The sequence below is a fragment of the Leucopleurus acutus genome (assembly GCF_964270905.1).
Source record: "Leucopleurus acutus genome assembly, chromosome: 2".
Classification (NCBI taxonomy): Eukaryota; Metazoa; Chordata; class Mammalia; order Artiodactyla; family Delphinidae; genus Leucopleurus; species Leucopleurus acutus.
Window position 1 is genome coordinate 125,529,620 of NC_139143.1, and position 17,371 is coordinate 125,546,990.

The 17,371-nt window shown below is 34.2% G+C and overlaps 1 protein-coding gene across 1 annotated transcript in view; it reads right to left on the minus strand.

Annotated features, from left to right (window-relative positions):
• Positions 1-17,062, minus strand: part of NEXN (nexilin F-actin binding protein) — a 30,497-nt gene extending 13,435 nt beyond the window's left edge. The window contains exons 1-7 of the mRNA XM_082861125.1: positions 16,913-17,062; positions 16,679-16,827; positions 11,955-11,996; positions 10,585-10,776; positions 10,315-10,491; positions 7,524-7,712; positions 2,838-3,035 (exon numbers count right to left, since the gene is read on the minus strand). Of these exons, the coding sequence (XP_082717251.1) occupies positions 2,838-3,035; positions 7,524-7,712; positions 10,315-10,491; positions 10,585-10,776; positions 11,955-11,996; positions 16,679-16,827; positions 16,913-16,982 (1,017 nt within the window). The 5' untranslated portion in view covers positions 16,983-17,062. The remainder of the gene's footprint in view (positions 1-2,837; positions 3,036-7,523; positions 7,713-10,314; positions 10,492-10,584; positions 10,777-11,954; positions 11,997-16,678; positions 16,828-16,912) is intronic.
• Between the last annotated feature and the right edge of the window lie 309 nt (positions 17,063-17,371).

Consider the following 17,371-nt stretch of genomic DNA (forward strand, 5'->3'; position numbering starts at 1 on the left):
ATTGCATTAGGTGTAAGGTTAGGTTGTTTATTTGAGATGTTTCTTGTTTCTTAAGGTAGGATTGTATTGCTATAAACTTCCCTCTTAGAACTGCTTTTGCTGCATCCCATAGGTTTTGGGTCGTTGGCTTTCATTGTCATTTGTTTCTAGGTATTCTTTGATATCCTCTTTGATTTTTTCAGTGATCTCTTGATTATTAAGTACTGTATTGTTTAGCCTTCATGTGTTTGTATTTTTTACAGAGTTTTTCCTCTAATTGATATCTAGTCTCATAGCGTGTAGTCGGAAAAGATACTTTATACGATTTCAGTTTTCTTAAGGCTTGATTTGTGACCCAAGATATGACCTATCCTGGAGAATGTTCCATGAGCACTTGAGAAGAAAGTGTATTCTGTTGTTTTTGGATGGAATGTCCGATAAATATCAATTAAGTCCATCTTGTTTAATGTATCATTTAAAGCTTGTGTTTTCTTATTTATTTTCTTTTTGGATGATCTGTCCATTGGTGAAAGTGGGGTGTTAAAGTCCCCTACTATGATTGTGTTACTGTCGATTTCCCCTTTTATGGCTGTTAGCCTTTGCCTTATGTAGTGAGGTGCTCCTATGTTGGGTGAATAAATATTTACAATTGTTATATCTTCTTCTTGGATTGATCCCTTGATCATTATGTAGTGTCCTTCACTGTCTCTTGTGATAGTCTTTATTTTAAAGTTTATTTTGTCTGATATGAGAATTGCTACTCCAGCTTCCTTTTGATTTACATTTGCATGGAATATCTTTTTCCATCCCCTAACTTTCAGTCTGTATGTGTCCTTAGGTCTGAAGTGGGTCTCTTGTTGACAGCATATATACGGGTCTTGTTTTTGTATCCATTTAGCCAGTCTGAGTCTTTTAGTTGGCACATTTAATCCATTTACATTTAAGGTAATTATCGATATGTATGTTCCTATTACCATTTTCTTAATTGTTTGGGGTTTGTTATCGTATATCTTTTCCTTCTCTTGTGTTTCCTGCCTTCAGTGCACCTGAAGTTTCTTTGAGGTGCACTATTAATGAGCAGTAATATTTTAAAGGAATCATTTTTTCTGAGCAGTAGGTCTCAACAGTGGGCTTTAAATATTCAGTAAACCAGGTTGTGAATAGATTGCTATATCTAGGTTCTCTGTTCCATTTATAGAGCACTGGCTAAGTAGATTTAGCAGAATTCTCAAGGACCCTAGGATTTTCAGAATGGTAAATAAGCATTGGCTTCAACTTAAAGTCACCAGCTATGTTTTATCCTATAACAAGAGAGTCAGCCTGTCTTTTGAAGCTTTGAAGCCAAACATTGACTTCTCCTCTCTAGCTAAAAAAGTCCTAGATGGCATCTTCTTCCAATACAAGCCTGTTTGTCTACATTGAAAATCTATTGTTTAGTGTAGCCACCTTCATTTTGATTATCTTAGATCTTCTGAATAACTTCTGCAGCCTCTACAACAGCACTTGCTGTTTCATCTTGCACTTTTTTGTTACAGAGATGGCTTCTTTCCTTAAACTTCAAGAAGCAACCTCTGGTAGCTTCAGACTTTTCTTCTGCAGCTTCCTCATCTCTCAGTCTTCATAGAATTGAAGAGAGTTAGGGCCTTGCTCTGGAGTAGGCTTTGGCTTAAGGGAATGTTGTGGCTTATGTGACCTTCTATCCAGACCACTAAAACTTTTTCCACATCGACAGTAAGGCTGTTCCACTTTCTTATCATTTGTGTGTTCACTGGAGTAGCACTTTTAATTTCCTTCAAGAACTTTTCCTTTTCATTCACATCTTGGCTAATGGTTTGGCCCAAGAGGCCTAGATTTTGGCCTATCTATCTCAGCTTTCGATGTTCCTTCCTCACTAAGCTTAATCTTGCTAGCTTTATTTAAAGTGAGACAAATCGCTTCTTGGCCAAGTGTAAAGTGAGAGATGTGTGACTCTTACCTTCACTTAAACACTCAGAGACCATTAATTGGCCTAATTTCAATACTATTGTGTAAGGGAACAGGTAGGCCCAAAGAGAGGGAAAGAGATGGGCAAACAGCCGGTCAGTGAAGCAGTCAGAACATACACACTTATCGATTAAGTTTACCATCTTATATGGGAGCAGTTTGTGGTGCCCCCAAACAGCTACAATAGTAACAATGAAGATCACTGATCACAGATCACCATAACAAATATAATAATAATGAAAAAGTTTGGAATATTGAGAGCATTACCAAAATGTGATACAGAGACACAAAGTGAGCAAATGCAGTTGGAAAAATGGTGGCAACAGACTTGCTCCATGCAGGGTTGCCACAGACCTTCAATTTGTAAAAAGTGCAGTACCTGCAAAGTGCAATAAAGTGAAGCACAATGAAATGCAGTATGCCTGTAAAATTATTCAAAGAGTTGCCAAACTGATGTTCCTATTAGCATCCACGGTACTCTTATAGTTTTTTCTTATTTTGATTACCAGTTTAATTCTGTTTCAAGGAAAATAAGTATAACTGGGTATATTAAGTATGCTAGAGTGACAGTTCTCAATCATGGTGTAATCTCACACAATTGTGAGGTATATAGGAAGAAATATTTACTTACATACTACAGTAATATCTCAGTCACTTGGAATCTTATATATTTTTCAAACTAGCAAGAAGGAGTAGAGTTATAGCAGGCTGGAAAGGTACACTCAACTATGCTGAAACTTGTACCAAGTGCCTCATAAGAGTGTCCTTTATGTAAAAATAATAATACTTAGAAAGTTATTGTAAGGTAATGCATGTGAAATACTGAGATTACTAAATATTTGTGGAATAAAAATGGACACTTCTTAAAGTCTTACCTCTCCCATTTCTTGTCTCAGTTGTTCAAATTCCTGTTTTTCCATCTCTAGCTTATGCTTCCGTTCCTCCTCTGTTCGTCGTCTTTCTTCTTCCATTTTTTGTTTTAATAATTCTTCAAAATTAATTTCTAGTTTTCCAGGTGTAAGAGATTCTTGAGAGGTTGTTTGATACATCTCTGGGGAGTCATCATCTACTACCTATTTAAAATAATTCTTTTATCACTCTTGCCAGAATTATACATACTACAAAGGGAATATTTCTTGAATAGAAAGGTTTCACATTGAACTAAAACCCAAAAATTCTCTTTAAAAGTATAAAACAATAAACAAGAAGGAATTATTAGAAACTGTAAGACTAAAGTATTTTGTAGTAACAGAGAAAATGGTGACCATAAAGTCTCTATTCCAGTGAACACAAATAAATACTTTGACTTTATACTATGAGTAATTTGAATTAGACATTAAGATATTCTAACAACAAAGTTTTTTTAATTAAAAAAATTAAAAAGATGTTCTAATATTGGGAAAACGTTTTAATTGGATTAAAATGAACCTCCATTCTGGTAATTAAAATAGAGCATTTCAGTTAAATCATGGTTTTTACCTGAATGAATTAGATATCATGACCCCTTCATAATCAGGCAAAAATCAGTTAATGCTGCGATTTTACTGATTTATTTACTGTCAAGCTAATTAAAAATAAATAATAATAGTTAATACTTATAGCTGCCAGGTACAATTCTAAGCACTTTACGTGTATTGACTTATTTTTCTGTAACCCTGTGAAGTAGGTGTTATTAATATCCCCATTTTATAGATGAGGAAACTGAGGCACTAAAAAGTAACTTGTCCAAAGTCAACACAAATACTATGTGGAAAAGGTGAAATTCCAAACCTTAGAAGTCTTTCTAGTAAAACTATAAATAACTATTTAGACTACCTTTTTGTAATTTCATGAATTACATGTCTGCCATTTAGTTATGACCTTGGGCAAGTTACATAGCCTCTCTAAATCTGAGTTTCCTTATCTGTGACAACTTTCATAGAGTTGTCATGAGAATTACATAAAGTTTGGAAACACTTTGCAGTGTGTCTGACACTATGGTAAGCTCCCAAATAGCAGTTTTATTATTACAATATCATTCCCTGTATATAGGCAATCTCTAAATTGCAAATAGAAACTCTGCTTTTAAATCATTGACTTGGAATACATTTTGCCATGAAAAGCAGTGACCTAATTCTAACCCCTGAAAGTATATACATAAACCTCTCACTTGAATTGTGTCCCTGTGGCTGAACTAGAAATAGGAATAAGAGAGGTAAAGGGTAATTATTATTTGTTCCAATTTTTATATATGACAGGCTTTTACCACAGAACCAGTTCAACTCAGAAATAATGTTTATATGGTCTCAAAATCCACAGATTGCCAAAAAAATTTTTATTAATATATGAGTTAACTGAGCAATAATATGAAATGACAATACTTGGCCCTAGATAAGAAAACAACATAAATGAAGGAAAAAGTTTCTCTTTCCTTTCCTGATATAGAAATGTCTTTAGGAAGCCAGAGTTTTGGTTTAATGCCATTTTCCTTCCCTGTACTTTTTCCACTAGTGAGTCATGATAAAATGGCAGATTTGGCCTAAAAATCTGCTCCCAGGACTAGATTTCCTGATCTTCACAGCTACTTCTTATCTACCACTTCTGAACCAGCTGATTCTCCAGAAGTTAAGTGCTCTCAGAATGTTTGTAGGGTTTCTGTGTAGAAACCATTTGTGAATCAAGGATTACCTAATAAGATAGTATTAATATCACTTATTCCAACTTAGCCATAAAAAAGAACAAAATAATGCCATTTGCAGCAACATGGATGTAACTACAGATTATCATACTAAGTGAAGTCAGAAAGAGAAAGACAAATACCATATTTGTGGAATCTAAGATATGGCTCAAATGAACCTATCTACAAAACAGAAACAGACTCACAGACATAGAGAACAGACTCGTGGTTGCCAAGGGGGAGGTGGGTGGGGGAGGGAAGGACTGGGAGTGTGGAATTAGCAGATGTGAACTATTATATATAGGATGGATAAACAACAAGGTCCTACTGTATAGCACAGGGAACTATATTCAATATCCTGTGATAAGCCATAATGGAAAAGAATATTAAAAAGAAGAATGTATAAATGTGTATAACTGAGTCACTATGCTGTAGAGCAGAGATTGGCACAGCATTGTAAATCAACTCTACTTCAATAAAAAATAATAATAAAATAAATCACTTATTCCACAAGCATTTACAGGAAGTTTGTTACACTAGAATGCATTGTGCCATGTGCTTTTTTTTTCCTAAGTCCAAGCACCATCTTTTTCTTTTTTTTTTGGCTGCATTGGGTCTTCGTTGCTGTGCGTGGGCAGCCTCTAGTTGTGGTGAGCAGGGGCTACTCTTCGTTGCAGTGAGCGGGCTACTCATTGCAGTGGCTCCTCTTGTTGCAGAGCATGGGCTCTAGGCACGTGGGCTTCCTTAGTTGCAGCACATGGGCTCAGTAGTTGCTGCACGCGGGCCCTAGGGTGCGCGGGCTTCAGTGAAGTCCCGTGTCATGTGCTTGATGTGGTCTCAGCCTCACTGAGTGAGGAAGATGGCCATAAGCCACAATACAGCGCTAGTGCTATGCTAGGGGAGCACTAAATGCTCTAAGAACACATGAAAGGAACACCTTTCTGGAACTTGTATTAGCAGGAAAGGCTTCCAGAGGAAATGGAATATATGAATAGGAGATACCTCAGCACAGGGAAAAGAGAGAGAGACACGTTTCATATAGCATTTATGAAGTTCCAGAGATGAGAGCATAGCGTTTTGAAGAAATGGAAAGAAATTTAGTATGTCTGGAACAAACATGGCAGATTAAGGAAGACTCCAGAGGGACTTCCCTGGTGGCACAGTGGTTAAGAATCTGCCTGCCAATGCAGGGGACATGGGTTCAAGCCCTGGTCCGGGAAGATCCCACATGCCATGGAGCAACTAAGCCCGTGCGCCGCAACTACTGAGCCTGCGCTCTAGAGCCTGCGAGCCACAACTACTGAAGCCCGTGTGCCTAGAGCCCGTGCTCTGCAACAAGAGAAGCCACCGCAATGAGAAGCCCGCTCACTGCAACAAAGAGTAGCCCCCACTCGCTGCAACTAGAAAAAGCCTGCATGCAGCAACAAAGACCCAATGCAGCCAAAAATAAATAAATATATTTATTTAAAAAAAAAAAGGAAGAATCAAGAAATGAAACTGGAGAAAATACTAGGGCAAGATTATAAAGAAATTTATTTAAAAATTTTAGTGTTTGGATTTTTGTTTTAAGGGACGTGGAAAATTTTTAAGCAAAATAGTAACATAATCAAATTTATTTATTTATTTATTTATTTTTTAAGAAAGACCACTTCTGGCTTTATAGGAAAGAATGGATTATAGGAAAGAAAGCAAATTAATTAGGAGTTGGCCTCAGGCAAGGGATAACAGTGACCTGCATTATAGTAGTGGTAGTGGGAAATGGGGGAAAACTGATCAATTTTTAGAGTGATATAGGAAATGAGACAGTGAATGACTGGATGTGAGGCATGAATGAGAGGTGGAAGTGCTTAAGGCCCACAGGTTTCTGATTTGAGCATCTGGGTGGGTGATGAAGCCAAATAAACACTTGGATATATCTGTCTGAAGCTCACCCAGACACAGGAAGAAAACCAGGTCATGATATCATTGAAGCCAATTAAAATGTTTCAGGAAGGGGATGCAGCGTTCACGTGTCAACTTACTTAAAAAAAAGTTTGTCAGGTAACTGTACATTTAACAAACATTAAAATGGTATGGGGCTTCCCTGGATTCTGTGGTTAAGAATCCGCCTGCCAATGCAGGGGACACGGGTTTGACCCCTGGTCCGGGAAGATCCCACATGCCCCAGAGCAACTAAGCCCATGCGCCACAACTACTGAGCCTGTGCTCTAGAGCCCGCGAGCGAGAACTACTGAAGCCCATGCGCCTAGAGCCCGTGCTCCACAACAAGAAAAGCCACCGCAGTGAGAAGCCCGTGTAGAGTAGCCCCTGATCTCCGCAACTAGAGAAAACTTGTGCACAGCAACGAAGACCCAACGCAGCCAAAATAAATAAATAAATATTTAAAAAATGGTATAAAAGTATAACTTTGTAACAGAGTTAAGTTTAGTAGCAATATCCAGAGTGATGGTAAGCATTTTAGAGAGTTAACTAATTGTGATTAAATGGCTTTGATCATTTAATATATCCCAGATGGGATGGATACTGGAAAGAAAGGAGGAAAGGAAGGAAGGAGTGAGGGAGGGAAGGAGAAGAGAATGGAGAGGAGGGAAGGAAAGGTGGGGGTAGGAACCCCGCTCCCTCCTCGCTTAGATACTTAGTTCTGGAAAACATGCCTTCCCAGAGAAGGAAGATAACATACACTTCTCTATGCTAGGCATAGCAATTTAATCAGAAACTTCTCAACACTATAATGAAGCAAACACCTTTAACTGACAGTGTTATGCCATAGGAGACTTTAATAACTTATATGCCATCCCTACTTCTGGCATATAAGTTCAGAAATAATAGGGTATTCCCCAAAGTTGAATGATTTCTCATAACATACTGAATCCCAGTGGCCTCCTCCAGTCACATTCTATCTTACCATGCTTCTCCTTGCTTCAGCAAATGCCTTCTTTTCTTCCTCTATTCTTCTTCTGGCTTCTTCTTCTGCTCTCCTTTTTTCATCTTCTCTCCTTTGTCTTTCTATTTCTTCAAAACTGAGTTTGAGTTTACCAGGGCGGTACCCTTTAAAAATGTTTTCTGTGTCTTGGTTTTCCTCCTCTTCATTTACCTAACGAAGAAACAACTCACTACTAAAAACTGGGATTAATCAAAGACAGGAATGAATTATAAATCAAAAGGCACAGACTCAGCCACCTTACACAGAAATGTTTCTTTGTTCTAGTATTCTTGACCAAAATCCCCTTCCTTTATAACGTCTCATATGATTTAAAAAATCAAATTTGGAAAAATTCCAAATAAAGATGTACTCAAGTTAAATAAAACTTCTCAAGCAAGTCAAATTTTTAAATGGATAAGATTAATTGTTTAAAATTCTTAAGGAATCATTTAAAAGTTTTACTAAACATTAACTCTCCCAGAACAAACATAAAACACGTGTGTGGACCTACTAGAGAAAGGACTTGAGGACACAGGGAGGGGGAAGGGTAAGCTGGGACAAAGTGAGAGAGTGGCATGGACATATATACACTACCAAACGTAAAATAGATAGCTAGTGGGAAGCAGCCGCATAGCACAGGAAGATCAGCTCGGTGCTTTGTGACCACCTGGAGGGGTGGGATAGGGAGGGTGGGAGGGAGGGAGACGCAAGAGGGAAGAGATATGGGAACATATATGTATAACTGATTCACTTTGTTATAAAGCAGAAACTAACACACCATTGTAAAGCAATTATACTCCAATAAAGATGTTAAAATAAATAAATAAATAAATAAAAGTAACACCAACACACAGATGTGGGTCCTACTCAGTTTAAGATATGGAATGTTTCCAGTACTCTTGAAGGTCTTCGTGTATCCTTCAAGAGCCCATCCACCTTTTGCTGGCTTTTCACAGGAAACTAATATGCTTAATTTTGTGTTTGTTATTCTTTTGCTTTGTTTGAATATGTAAAAATTTGTTCAGTGTTGCAGCTTTTGAATTTTACATATAAGAAATTATACTGTATGTGGTCCTATTGACTTACAGTTTTGCTGAATCTTGTAGTTTTTTTTAAGATTTATCTGTGTTGATGGGGCTACCTGTAGTTAATTATTTTCTATTGCTGTATAGTATTTCATTGATTAAAAATTCTACAATTTATCTTCCAAAAAAAATAAAAGTGTGTGTGTGTACTTAAATTGAGGTTCAAGTATACACACACTGAGTCTCTTACATAATAAAGTTCTCATTCTGTAATTTTCATGGATTTTTTTTACTATGAACTATGGTTATTAAATGGATAAAACATTATCTGGAACTATTTTACATACAATTCAAATTTTATGATTTTATAATTAAAATTCTAATGTAATGCTAATTAAATTAATTAAATACTCATTGAAATTTATGATTTGATTAATTAATGATATTTCTATGTCTTTTCACTAAATTGACCACCAGTGATATCTAAAATGTGTAGGTATTATCCAACTGTAACTACCCAAAATATTGGGTTGGCCAAAAAGTTTGTTTGGGTTTTTCCATAACATTTTACAGAAAAACCCAAACGAAATTTGGCCAACCCAATAACAACATTTTCAAACAAACATCTAGAAAATTAAAATTTTGGAGATATAGACCTCAGAACATCATTAATGAAAACTGATCAAGAAAGTCTGAAAGTTTAAAAAATTACATATGTTCCATTCTTAAATTCTTGCAATGAGATTTGGAATCAGTGTTTTCTTATTTCAATTTTATTTTTTGTTGTTAAATCTGTTACTATAATAATAGCAGTTAACATTTTTAAAGCACATATTGGGAATTCCCTGGCGGTTTAGTGGTTGGGACTCCACGCTTCCATTGCAGGAGGCATGGGTTCAATCCCTGGTCAGGGAACTAAGATCCCAAAAGCTGTGCTGCGAGGTCAAAAAAAATAATAATAAAAAGATAAAAATACATAATAAATAAATAAATGAAACACTTATTATATGCCAAACACTACTCTAACTGCTTTCTATATTAACTCATTTAATGATTTAAGAAGTAGGCACAATTATTTTCACCATTTTACAAATGAGGAAACTAAGATGTAGAGAGGTTCAATAACTTGTCCATGGGTACACAATAAAGGTTAGATATCTGAATCCAGGCAGTCTGGCTCCAAAATCCATGCTCTTAAGCACTTAGATTATATACATTACACATATATATCTCTCTCTATATATATTCAGTATATATATATATATATATATATATATATATATACTGACACTAAGTGTACACTTATGATTAGACTTGAAAGTGCGCTGCACCATGCTATTAAACACATTGCAGGCTGAGCTAACAGATGAAGAGAAATTAGATTTGTTGAATAATTATTTTGTATGTTTACAACAATTTATAAAAATAAAAATTTAAGGCATATTAGGTAAAATATCCCAAAATGAAAGCTAGAAAATAATATAAATGCATGTTATATATGGAATATGTATACAGTTTCAAAATCAGACCCTTGTATATAGAAAATCTCCTTAAATTTATAGCAATGAACCTTATCTAAAGCCAGCTACCTCCCTTAATATTAAATGTTTTATATATAACATTTGTATAACATATTATACATATAATATATAATTTGTATAATATAATATATAAATGTTATGTATCATAATATAATTATGTATTATAATATCATATATAAATGTTACATATATATCAGTTTGTTTTACCATTTGCCGCCTTGCTTCTTCAAAAGCACGCCTCTCTTCTTCTAAACGTTTTCTTGCTTCCTCCTCAGCTTGCTTCCTTCGGTTTTCTTGTCTTTGTCTTTCCAATTCTTCAAAAGTCAGTTTCAATTTTCCAGGAGAAAGTGACTCTTTCTTTGCCTCACTTTCCAGTTCATCATCCTAAGAAAACATAATGAAAACCTGTTAATCATAAAGGGATATGCTGCTAACCAACTTAACTGCTTTTATTTGTTCTTTATTAAGAAAAATTACCATGACCAATGAAAGACACTTTGCTTCCTTGAGAGACCGACGTTGTTCTTCATATCTTATATCTTCTTCATACTTGACCCTTTCCTTTTCTTCTTGTTCTTTTTCTAGATCTTCGAAATTCTTTTTCATTTTTCCAGATGTTTTGTGTGATTTGACAGGTACCACTGTTACAAGCAGTGAATCATCTCCTTCCTAATTTATAAAATAGATAATTAGCATATTTCTTCCTAATCAAAATTTAGGTTTCATGGGACTTCCATCATTGGTGAATTTCATTACATTGCCATCAATGTTATGAAGAACAAAAATTAATATTTTTAACAGATTTCTATTAAATAGCTCTTTCTCTGAATTCATTGTACATGATGAGTCAATCTTATTGAAATCCACTGCTGACAGGTTCAAGAAGCATCTTTTTTCCTAGAAGATGGTGTTAATACAGCTGTTTGGATAAAATTGAGTGAAATTATCTGAATTTCACTATCCGTGCACTCATCCCACAAAAGGTAATGTGCATGTGAGCATACTCTAAATCAATTTGATGGTGGATGGCTTCAGTTTAAACACACAAGAAAGGTTTCTGTGTTTGATTTTTCTCTCCATGCAAGTTTTTAAATACTTAATAAAACTAACATTTTAGCAAGGAAAAAAACCCCAGTATTTCCAAGTGATTTAGAAAACATTTATATTATGGACAAAACTCTTTGGCCTTTGGTCCTATTCAAATATTCTTAAACTTGTTTTTAAAATCCATTTTAATTAGTTCTATTACATCATCTGTTATTGCCTTTGAACTTTTTTCAAAAACAAAGAATTGTAATATGTAACACATGCCCCCTAAAATAAAACTGCTTCCAATTTATGTGGCTGTAGTTTTAGGCACACCATCAAATTGATTGATCTTTAACTTTCTCTGTTAGATAAAAAGAGATAACTAAAATTTTTGTGGTTTGAACATTCCTTCATGGTAATAGATTCTGTACTCTCTGCTAGTATGTGATAAGCAAAACAAACTATCAGGAACTCTGAGGAAAGAAGACAGATGATGAAAAGAAAACTGCCTTTTTCAAATGTTAGCTTTCAACAATCTCAACTATTAGTAACAGTTCAAGAAATATACAGCCTTGGCAGAGTATCTCAAATTGAGACTTGTGTCTCTAACCATGAAAGCAAAAACATACTTTTCTTTAAAAACACTAAGCTATAGCGTTTGAAAGTGCAAAAGTATGATCTTGCTTTGCAAAATATTTTTGTCCTTGTTGTTGTTGCTATATTTATAATAAAAGAACTCTTAATTTTTTTAATTGAAAGATTATTTGTGAATCAGATAATTTTAGGTGAATGTTTCATTAAAGGAAATGTCCATTTACCTCTGATGCTGATTCAGTTCCCGTATTGTTTATGTCCTCAATCTATTGAATAAGAATTTTATATCATTACATTACATCAGATTTCTGCTTTTTGTTTTAAACATACAACTGAAAAGTATTAGTTGTGATTTATGGTAAATTTCAAAATTTATCATTCTGAAGTATTTTTATGTTGCTCCAAATTAACCAATTATGTCCTTTTAAATAGAGATTAAACTTTATATTAATTTTTGCATTTTGATATCACTATCTAGGGAACAACATATTAAGAAAAAATTAAAATAAAGCCTACCTTTGTAATTCTGGAATTTGAATAATGGACCAAACTCTTATAATCTGGCTGTGAGCTTACAATCAGCAGTTATTAATTAAGCAATTTAAATGGAGCTACAGAAACATTTCCCCATTCTCTCTCTGCCACAGCGAAAGGAAAACCTATCATTAGCAATCAAATAATCATCATGACTATATTTTATAATATAAATAGATGGCAAAAATATAACTGACACAATAATAAAGCACAGTAAAAGGTGTAGGCTTTCACATGGCTAGTTTAGAAGGGAAAATAATTCTGGAAATCATAATTGTTTACTCTATATTTTGACAGACCTAGGTAGGAAAAGCCCTCATTCAAAAAGAGGGAGCTCAATTTGGCCATTAAGATTAGCTTGAGGGGCAGGCTAATGTACGATACATAACAGAGTGAGAAATGACAGAAAAATGATTTAAATAACACAATGTTTGAGATCTCAGGAAAAGGAAACATAAGCAACAGGAAAATGGAAAAAGTTAGAAAGTAAAAATTCAGATTGTTTATTGTTTTAATTTGATTTTTAACACCAGTGAAAGAGCTGGAAGTAGTTTGTTCCTCACTCAGTCTAAGGGAATTCTGCTGTACCTTGTCTCATACTAGGAACTGGGCTGGCTAACTTCCTGTTCTCTCATCATCCCACTTTTCTATATTCTCTGTCAAGAAGAAATAATACATATTATTAAGATACCAAATTTCTTGAAAAAGAAATTATTCTGAACAAATCATTTATTAAAAATAAGTCTATTTTGTATCTTAATAGTTTATTTTAAATAGCTTTGTTCAGAATAATTTGCTTTGTTACAGAATTATTTATTACACTGAGTTGTATAAATGATGAAGGTTTTATTGAATGATAAATGATACTATGAAAAATTTTAATGAATCTGTAATAAAATAATTACAAAATTATTTCCCTTCAAAAGAGTGCTAACAATTCCTCTACAAATCATGTTAATCTCAATAAAAAGTTCTAGGAGATATGGTGAGAAGCGAGACATTGAGAGCATAGGGAAGAAAAATTCTAAATTTTTTAACCCCAAATTTCTTTTTCTTGCTGCTACAACCTTCTCAGATTTTTATTAGCTTACAGTACATAATAAACTATATTTAGAATAGTTTTTCTTTGTTTGGTTGGGTGTTTTTTGCTATTTTTGCTTTATTCTTTGCTCATTTTAAACCATTACCAAAACAACAAAAGATAGAATTTTTTTTCCGTTGGGTTTCAACAAACAAAGAAAAAGATGAATTTGCCTAAGTGGCCATGGTCTCAGTATATTCATAGAGAACTAAGATATTCAGTTCAATTATAGTGCTAGCTTTCAGAAACTACCATTGAAGATCTGCTTCCCAATTATTTCTTTTGATTTATGGAAAGAAAACTCCTTTTGCTCCTTCCCAAATCAACTTCCTTTCTCCCCTTTCTTTTCAACATCTCAATCTCCCACCAATAACTTCTCTTTTTCCAAGTTGTTAGACATTAACCTTGTCCATCAAAATATCCTCAAAGATAACCAGATTATACCAAATTAAGATTCTCCCCCAAATTTTATTGGTCTTTGATTCCAACATCCAGTATACGAAGTATGCCTATTTTTAATTTATCATAATATCCTGGAATTTCAGAACTGGTAATTATCTTAAATGTTACTCAGCTACCTGTCTGACTCAGGAATCCTTTCTATAGTGTTCTTGAATATGGACGTATACAAGAGGATTTTTCAAACAAACATTAAGACTCTTCTTGACTATGTCGTGCCTTACTTCTTATATTCAAAGATAGATTAAATTTTATTAGATTTGAGTGGAAAATGTATTTAATTTGGTTTTAAAATTAGACTTCCCATATTTGCAAGATGAAATTACTATTAATAGTTTATATTGCTCTACCGACATATTCTCAAATAATTTAATAGGCTAAAAATTTTATTAACCAAGATTCTCTCGCACCCTGCCATGTAGTATCCAGGGTTACTAAAGAAAGTGGTTCTTTTTCATGATTAGTTTTCTTCCATCTCTCTCTGAGTATCCTATGTCTTCATCATATTCAAATTCACCTCAACACACATATTTCTTCTTTTTGAAACCACTGCCATATTCAGTTCTCGGGGTGGTAGTGTAATCAGTGCTTTTTGGAAAAGGGCACAGACTTAAAAGAGATAGACTAACCCCATGTGCATACTCACCATTTCCTGCCAAACACCATATATTTTAATTATATATTTTATTACCTTATTTTACGATTTGTATTATAAATATAATTACATATAGTGATATATTTTATATATAACCTAAAATATTCATTTATTATATATTGTATCCCTTTATTATAATAAGGGAACTCCCTCCTTATAACTGTATTCCCTTGTGAAATTTCATTTCTTTTTAAAAAAAATTAATTAATTTTTGGCTGCATTGGGTCTTCATTGCTGTGTGCAGGCTTTCTCTAGTTGTGGCGAGCGGGGGCTACTCTTCATCGTGGTGTGAGGGCACGCAGGTTTCAGTAGTTGTGGCTTGTGGGCTCTAGAGTGCAGGCTCAGTAGTTGTGGGCATGGGCTTAGTTGCTCTGTGGCATGTGGGATCTTCCTGGACCAGGACTCAAACCTGTGTCCCCTGCACTGGCAGGCAGATCCTTAACCACTGCACCACCAGGGAAGTCCAAAACTTCATTTCAAAATGAATACTAATCTTTGATGACTGGAGGTGGCAGAGGTAAAGTACACCAACCTTTCTTCAGACAAAGAGATGCAAAGTAATAACATATAGGAAATTCCAATTCTTTTCTGTAATTCATCCGGCATATGACATTATTTGTCACCATAAAAATGGCTATTTGTGCCATAAAAGTGATTATTTGCAAAGTCAGGGTAAATAAATTTCTTTGACATGCAAATACAGCATATGCTTTGCCTTCTTTGTCACTTTAAAAATTTTTTTTTGTTTGTTTGGTTTTTTTTTTTGGCTGCACTGCGTGGCTTGCAGGATCTTACTTCTCTGACCAAGGATCCAGCCCTGGCCCCGGCAGTGAAAGCCCCAAGTCCTAACCACTGGACCGCCAGGGAATTCCCTGTCACGTTTTTTAAAGAAAAGTAGTAGAAACTGAAAGAAGCATAGCAAATAGATTTAAGGCACTTAAAGAGTAGGCAAAAAAGAGCCAAGTACAATCTCACAATAAAAATGGTTATGAAAGACAATATACTGTGAAGACGATGTTAGGATAGTTGTTAAAATACTGATGACAGAAGGCGGAGAAACTAAAATGATTTCATGACATTTTATCTATATGTACCATTATTTAGGTGAGACATTTATTTATAGCCCACTTACTTTGTACCAGGCACTGTACTAAGTGCTTTGCATTTATTAACTCATATAATCTTATTAAAAACACTAGGAGATATACCATTATTGTCTTGTTAAGCTCAATACATTGATCATCTCTTTTGATCCTACAGTGTAGACAAGGTTAAAGTACATAAGCAATATAACTTTCTTCTGTGTCTTTTTTCTGTCTCTATGACAACAGATCGTTTATAATATAAAACAGATATCAATATATTAAAGAAATTTTTGTGAATTGACCAGTTCTTTACTTAATAAAATGTAATTATGACTATTAGAATTTCAAGTTTCTATGTCATTACACACATGAATCATTTGGAGAGATTAGCTTTTTCTGGAAATTAGATCAGATTCTTGAGTATTTTAAAATACTTACCAGCTTCTTAGTTCTCATGCTCTGAGAAGAAAATATATGGGAATTCTAAGTTCATTAAGAGACTATATAAAATCATAGTAATAATGTTTTTCTCCTTCTAATTTGTCCTCTGTGGCTATGGGCAACAGTAATGGCTATATGAAGGAAATGACTGTCACACATTTCTCCCTTCTACTACCGTCCCCAACTTAAAAAACAAAGCTAAGCTAGCTAATAATACCATTATTGAATAAAATGTGACTTGAATTTGTTTCAAATAATTGAGTAGGAAGATATCCTAATTAAGCCTGTGTTTGATAATAACCAGCAAGTATTTTTTGATTGCTATTAAAAGACCAGCATTTTGTTATATGCTTGTGGATAGTTTATGTGTGAACTTGCCTTATATCTTTGTAAAATTCTCTAATGTGTCAAGAAAAATAAGGAATGTGGACAGTGTAAGGAATGCAGAGAGAATGATAAGATGGTATATAACAAAAGTCATCTCAGTACTCAACCTTGAAATAGGCACATTCTGCCCTTATCCTTCTGGGCATTTGATATTAAATATTTGGGCTTAAGATCTTATTTCCATGTTAGCTACTATTTAATAGGTTTATGTTATATTAAAATATTTTGATTAGGCAGCATACTGATTAGTTTTACTCTGTACAATTAGTTTCTGAAGCAAATACCAAATTAATATCTAGTGTATACCTGCTCAGCCCTTTTTGCTAATTCACGTTGTATCTTCCTCTTTTCTAACATATCCTGCTCAATTCTGCGTTTTCGTTCCTCTTCTGTTCTCTTCCTTTGTTCCTCTTGTCTTTGTTTCTCCATTTCAGCAAATTTACCTTTAACAGTTCCTAAGAATATATGAAACATGTTTGATATTTTGCTATGCTTCCTTTTTTGCAATTTTATTTACAATTTGCCCCTCAAGAGTCTTACCTGTTAGCTTTGGGACGTAAGCCTTTTCTACTTTAGAAGATACCTCTTCCTCATCATCAGAAGCAAGCATTTCTTTAATCTAGATGGTTAAATAAATTAATATGAACATATCCAAACTTTAGACTAGATCATATTATATGCAGAGTTTGCAATTAGCTTATAAACACAGAAAATATTAATTATAGTTAATATGAAATGTGGTTAATGTGAATAACAAATAAAATGTAAAAGATGAAAATGAATATTTGCATGAGAATAAAATAAAATAAAATAACCTCCTGCTTTCTCCTGTTCCATTCTCTCTCTCTAATATATTGTTCTTTTCTTCTTTGCTTTTCGGTTCTAGATCTCCTTTGATTTCTTTCTTCCCTGGCTCTCTGCATGGCTTCAAACTTATCCTTTACATCACCCTTGCCAAGTTTTGGCACATAGGTTTTTGGTACAGGTTTAGATGAAGAA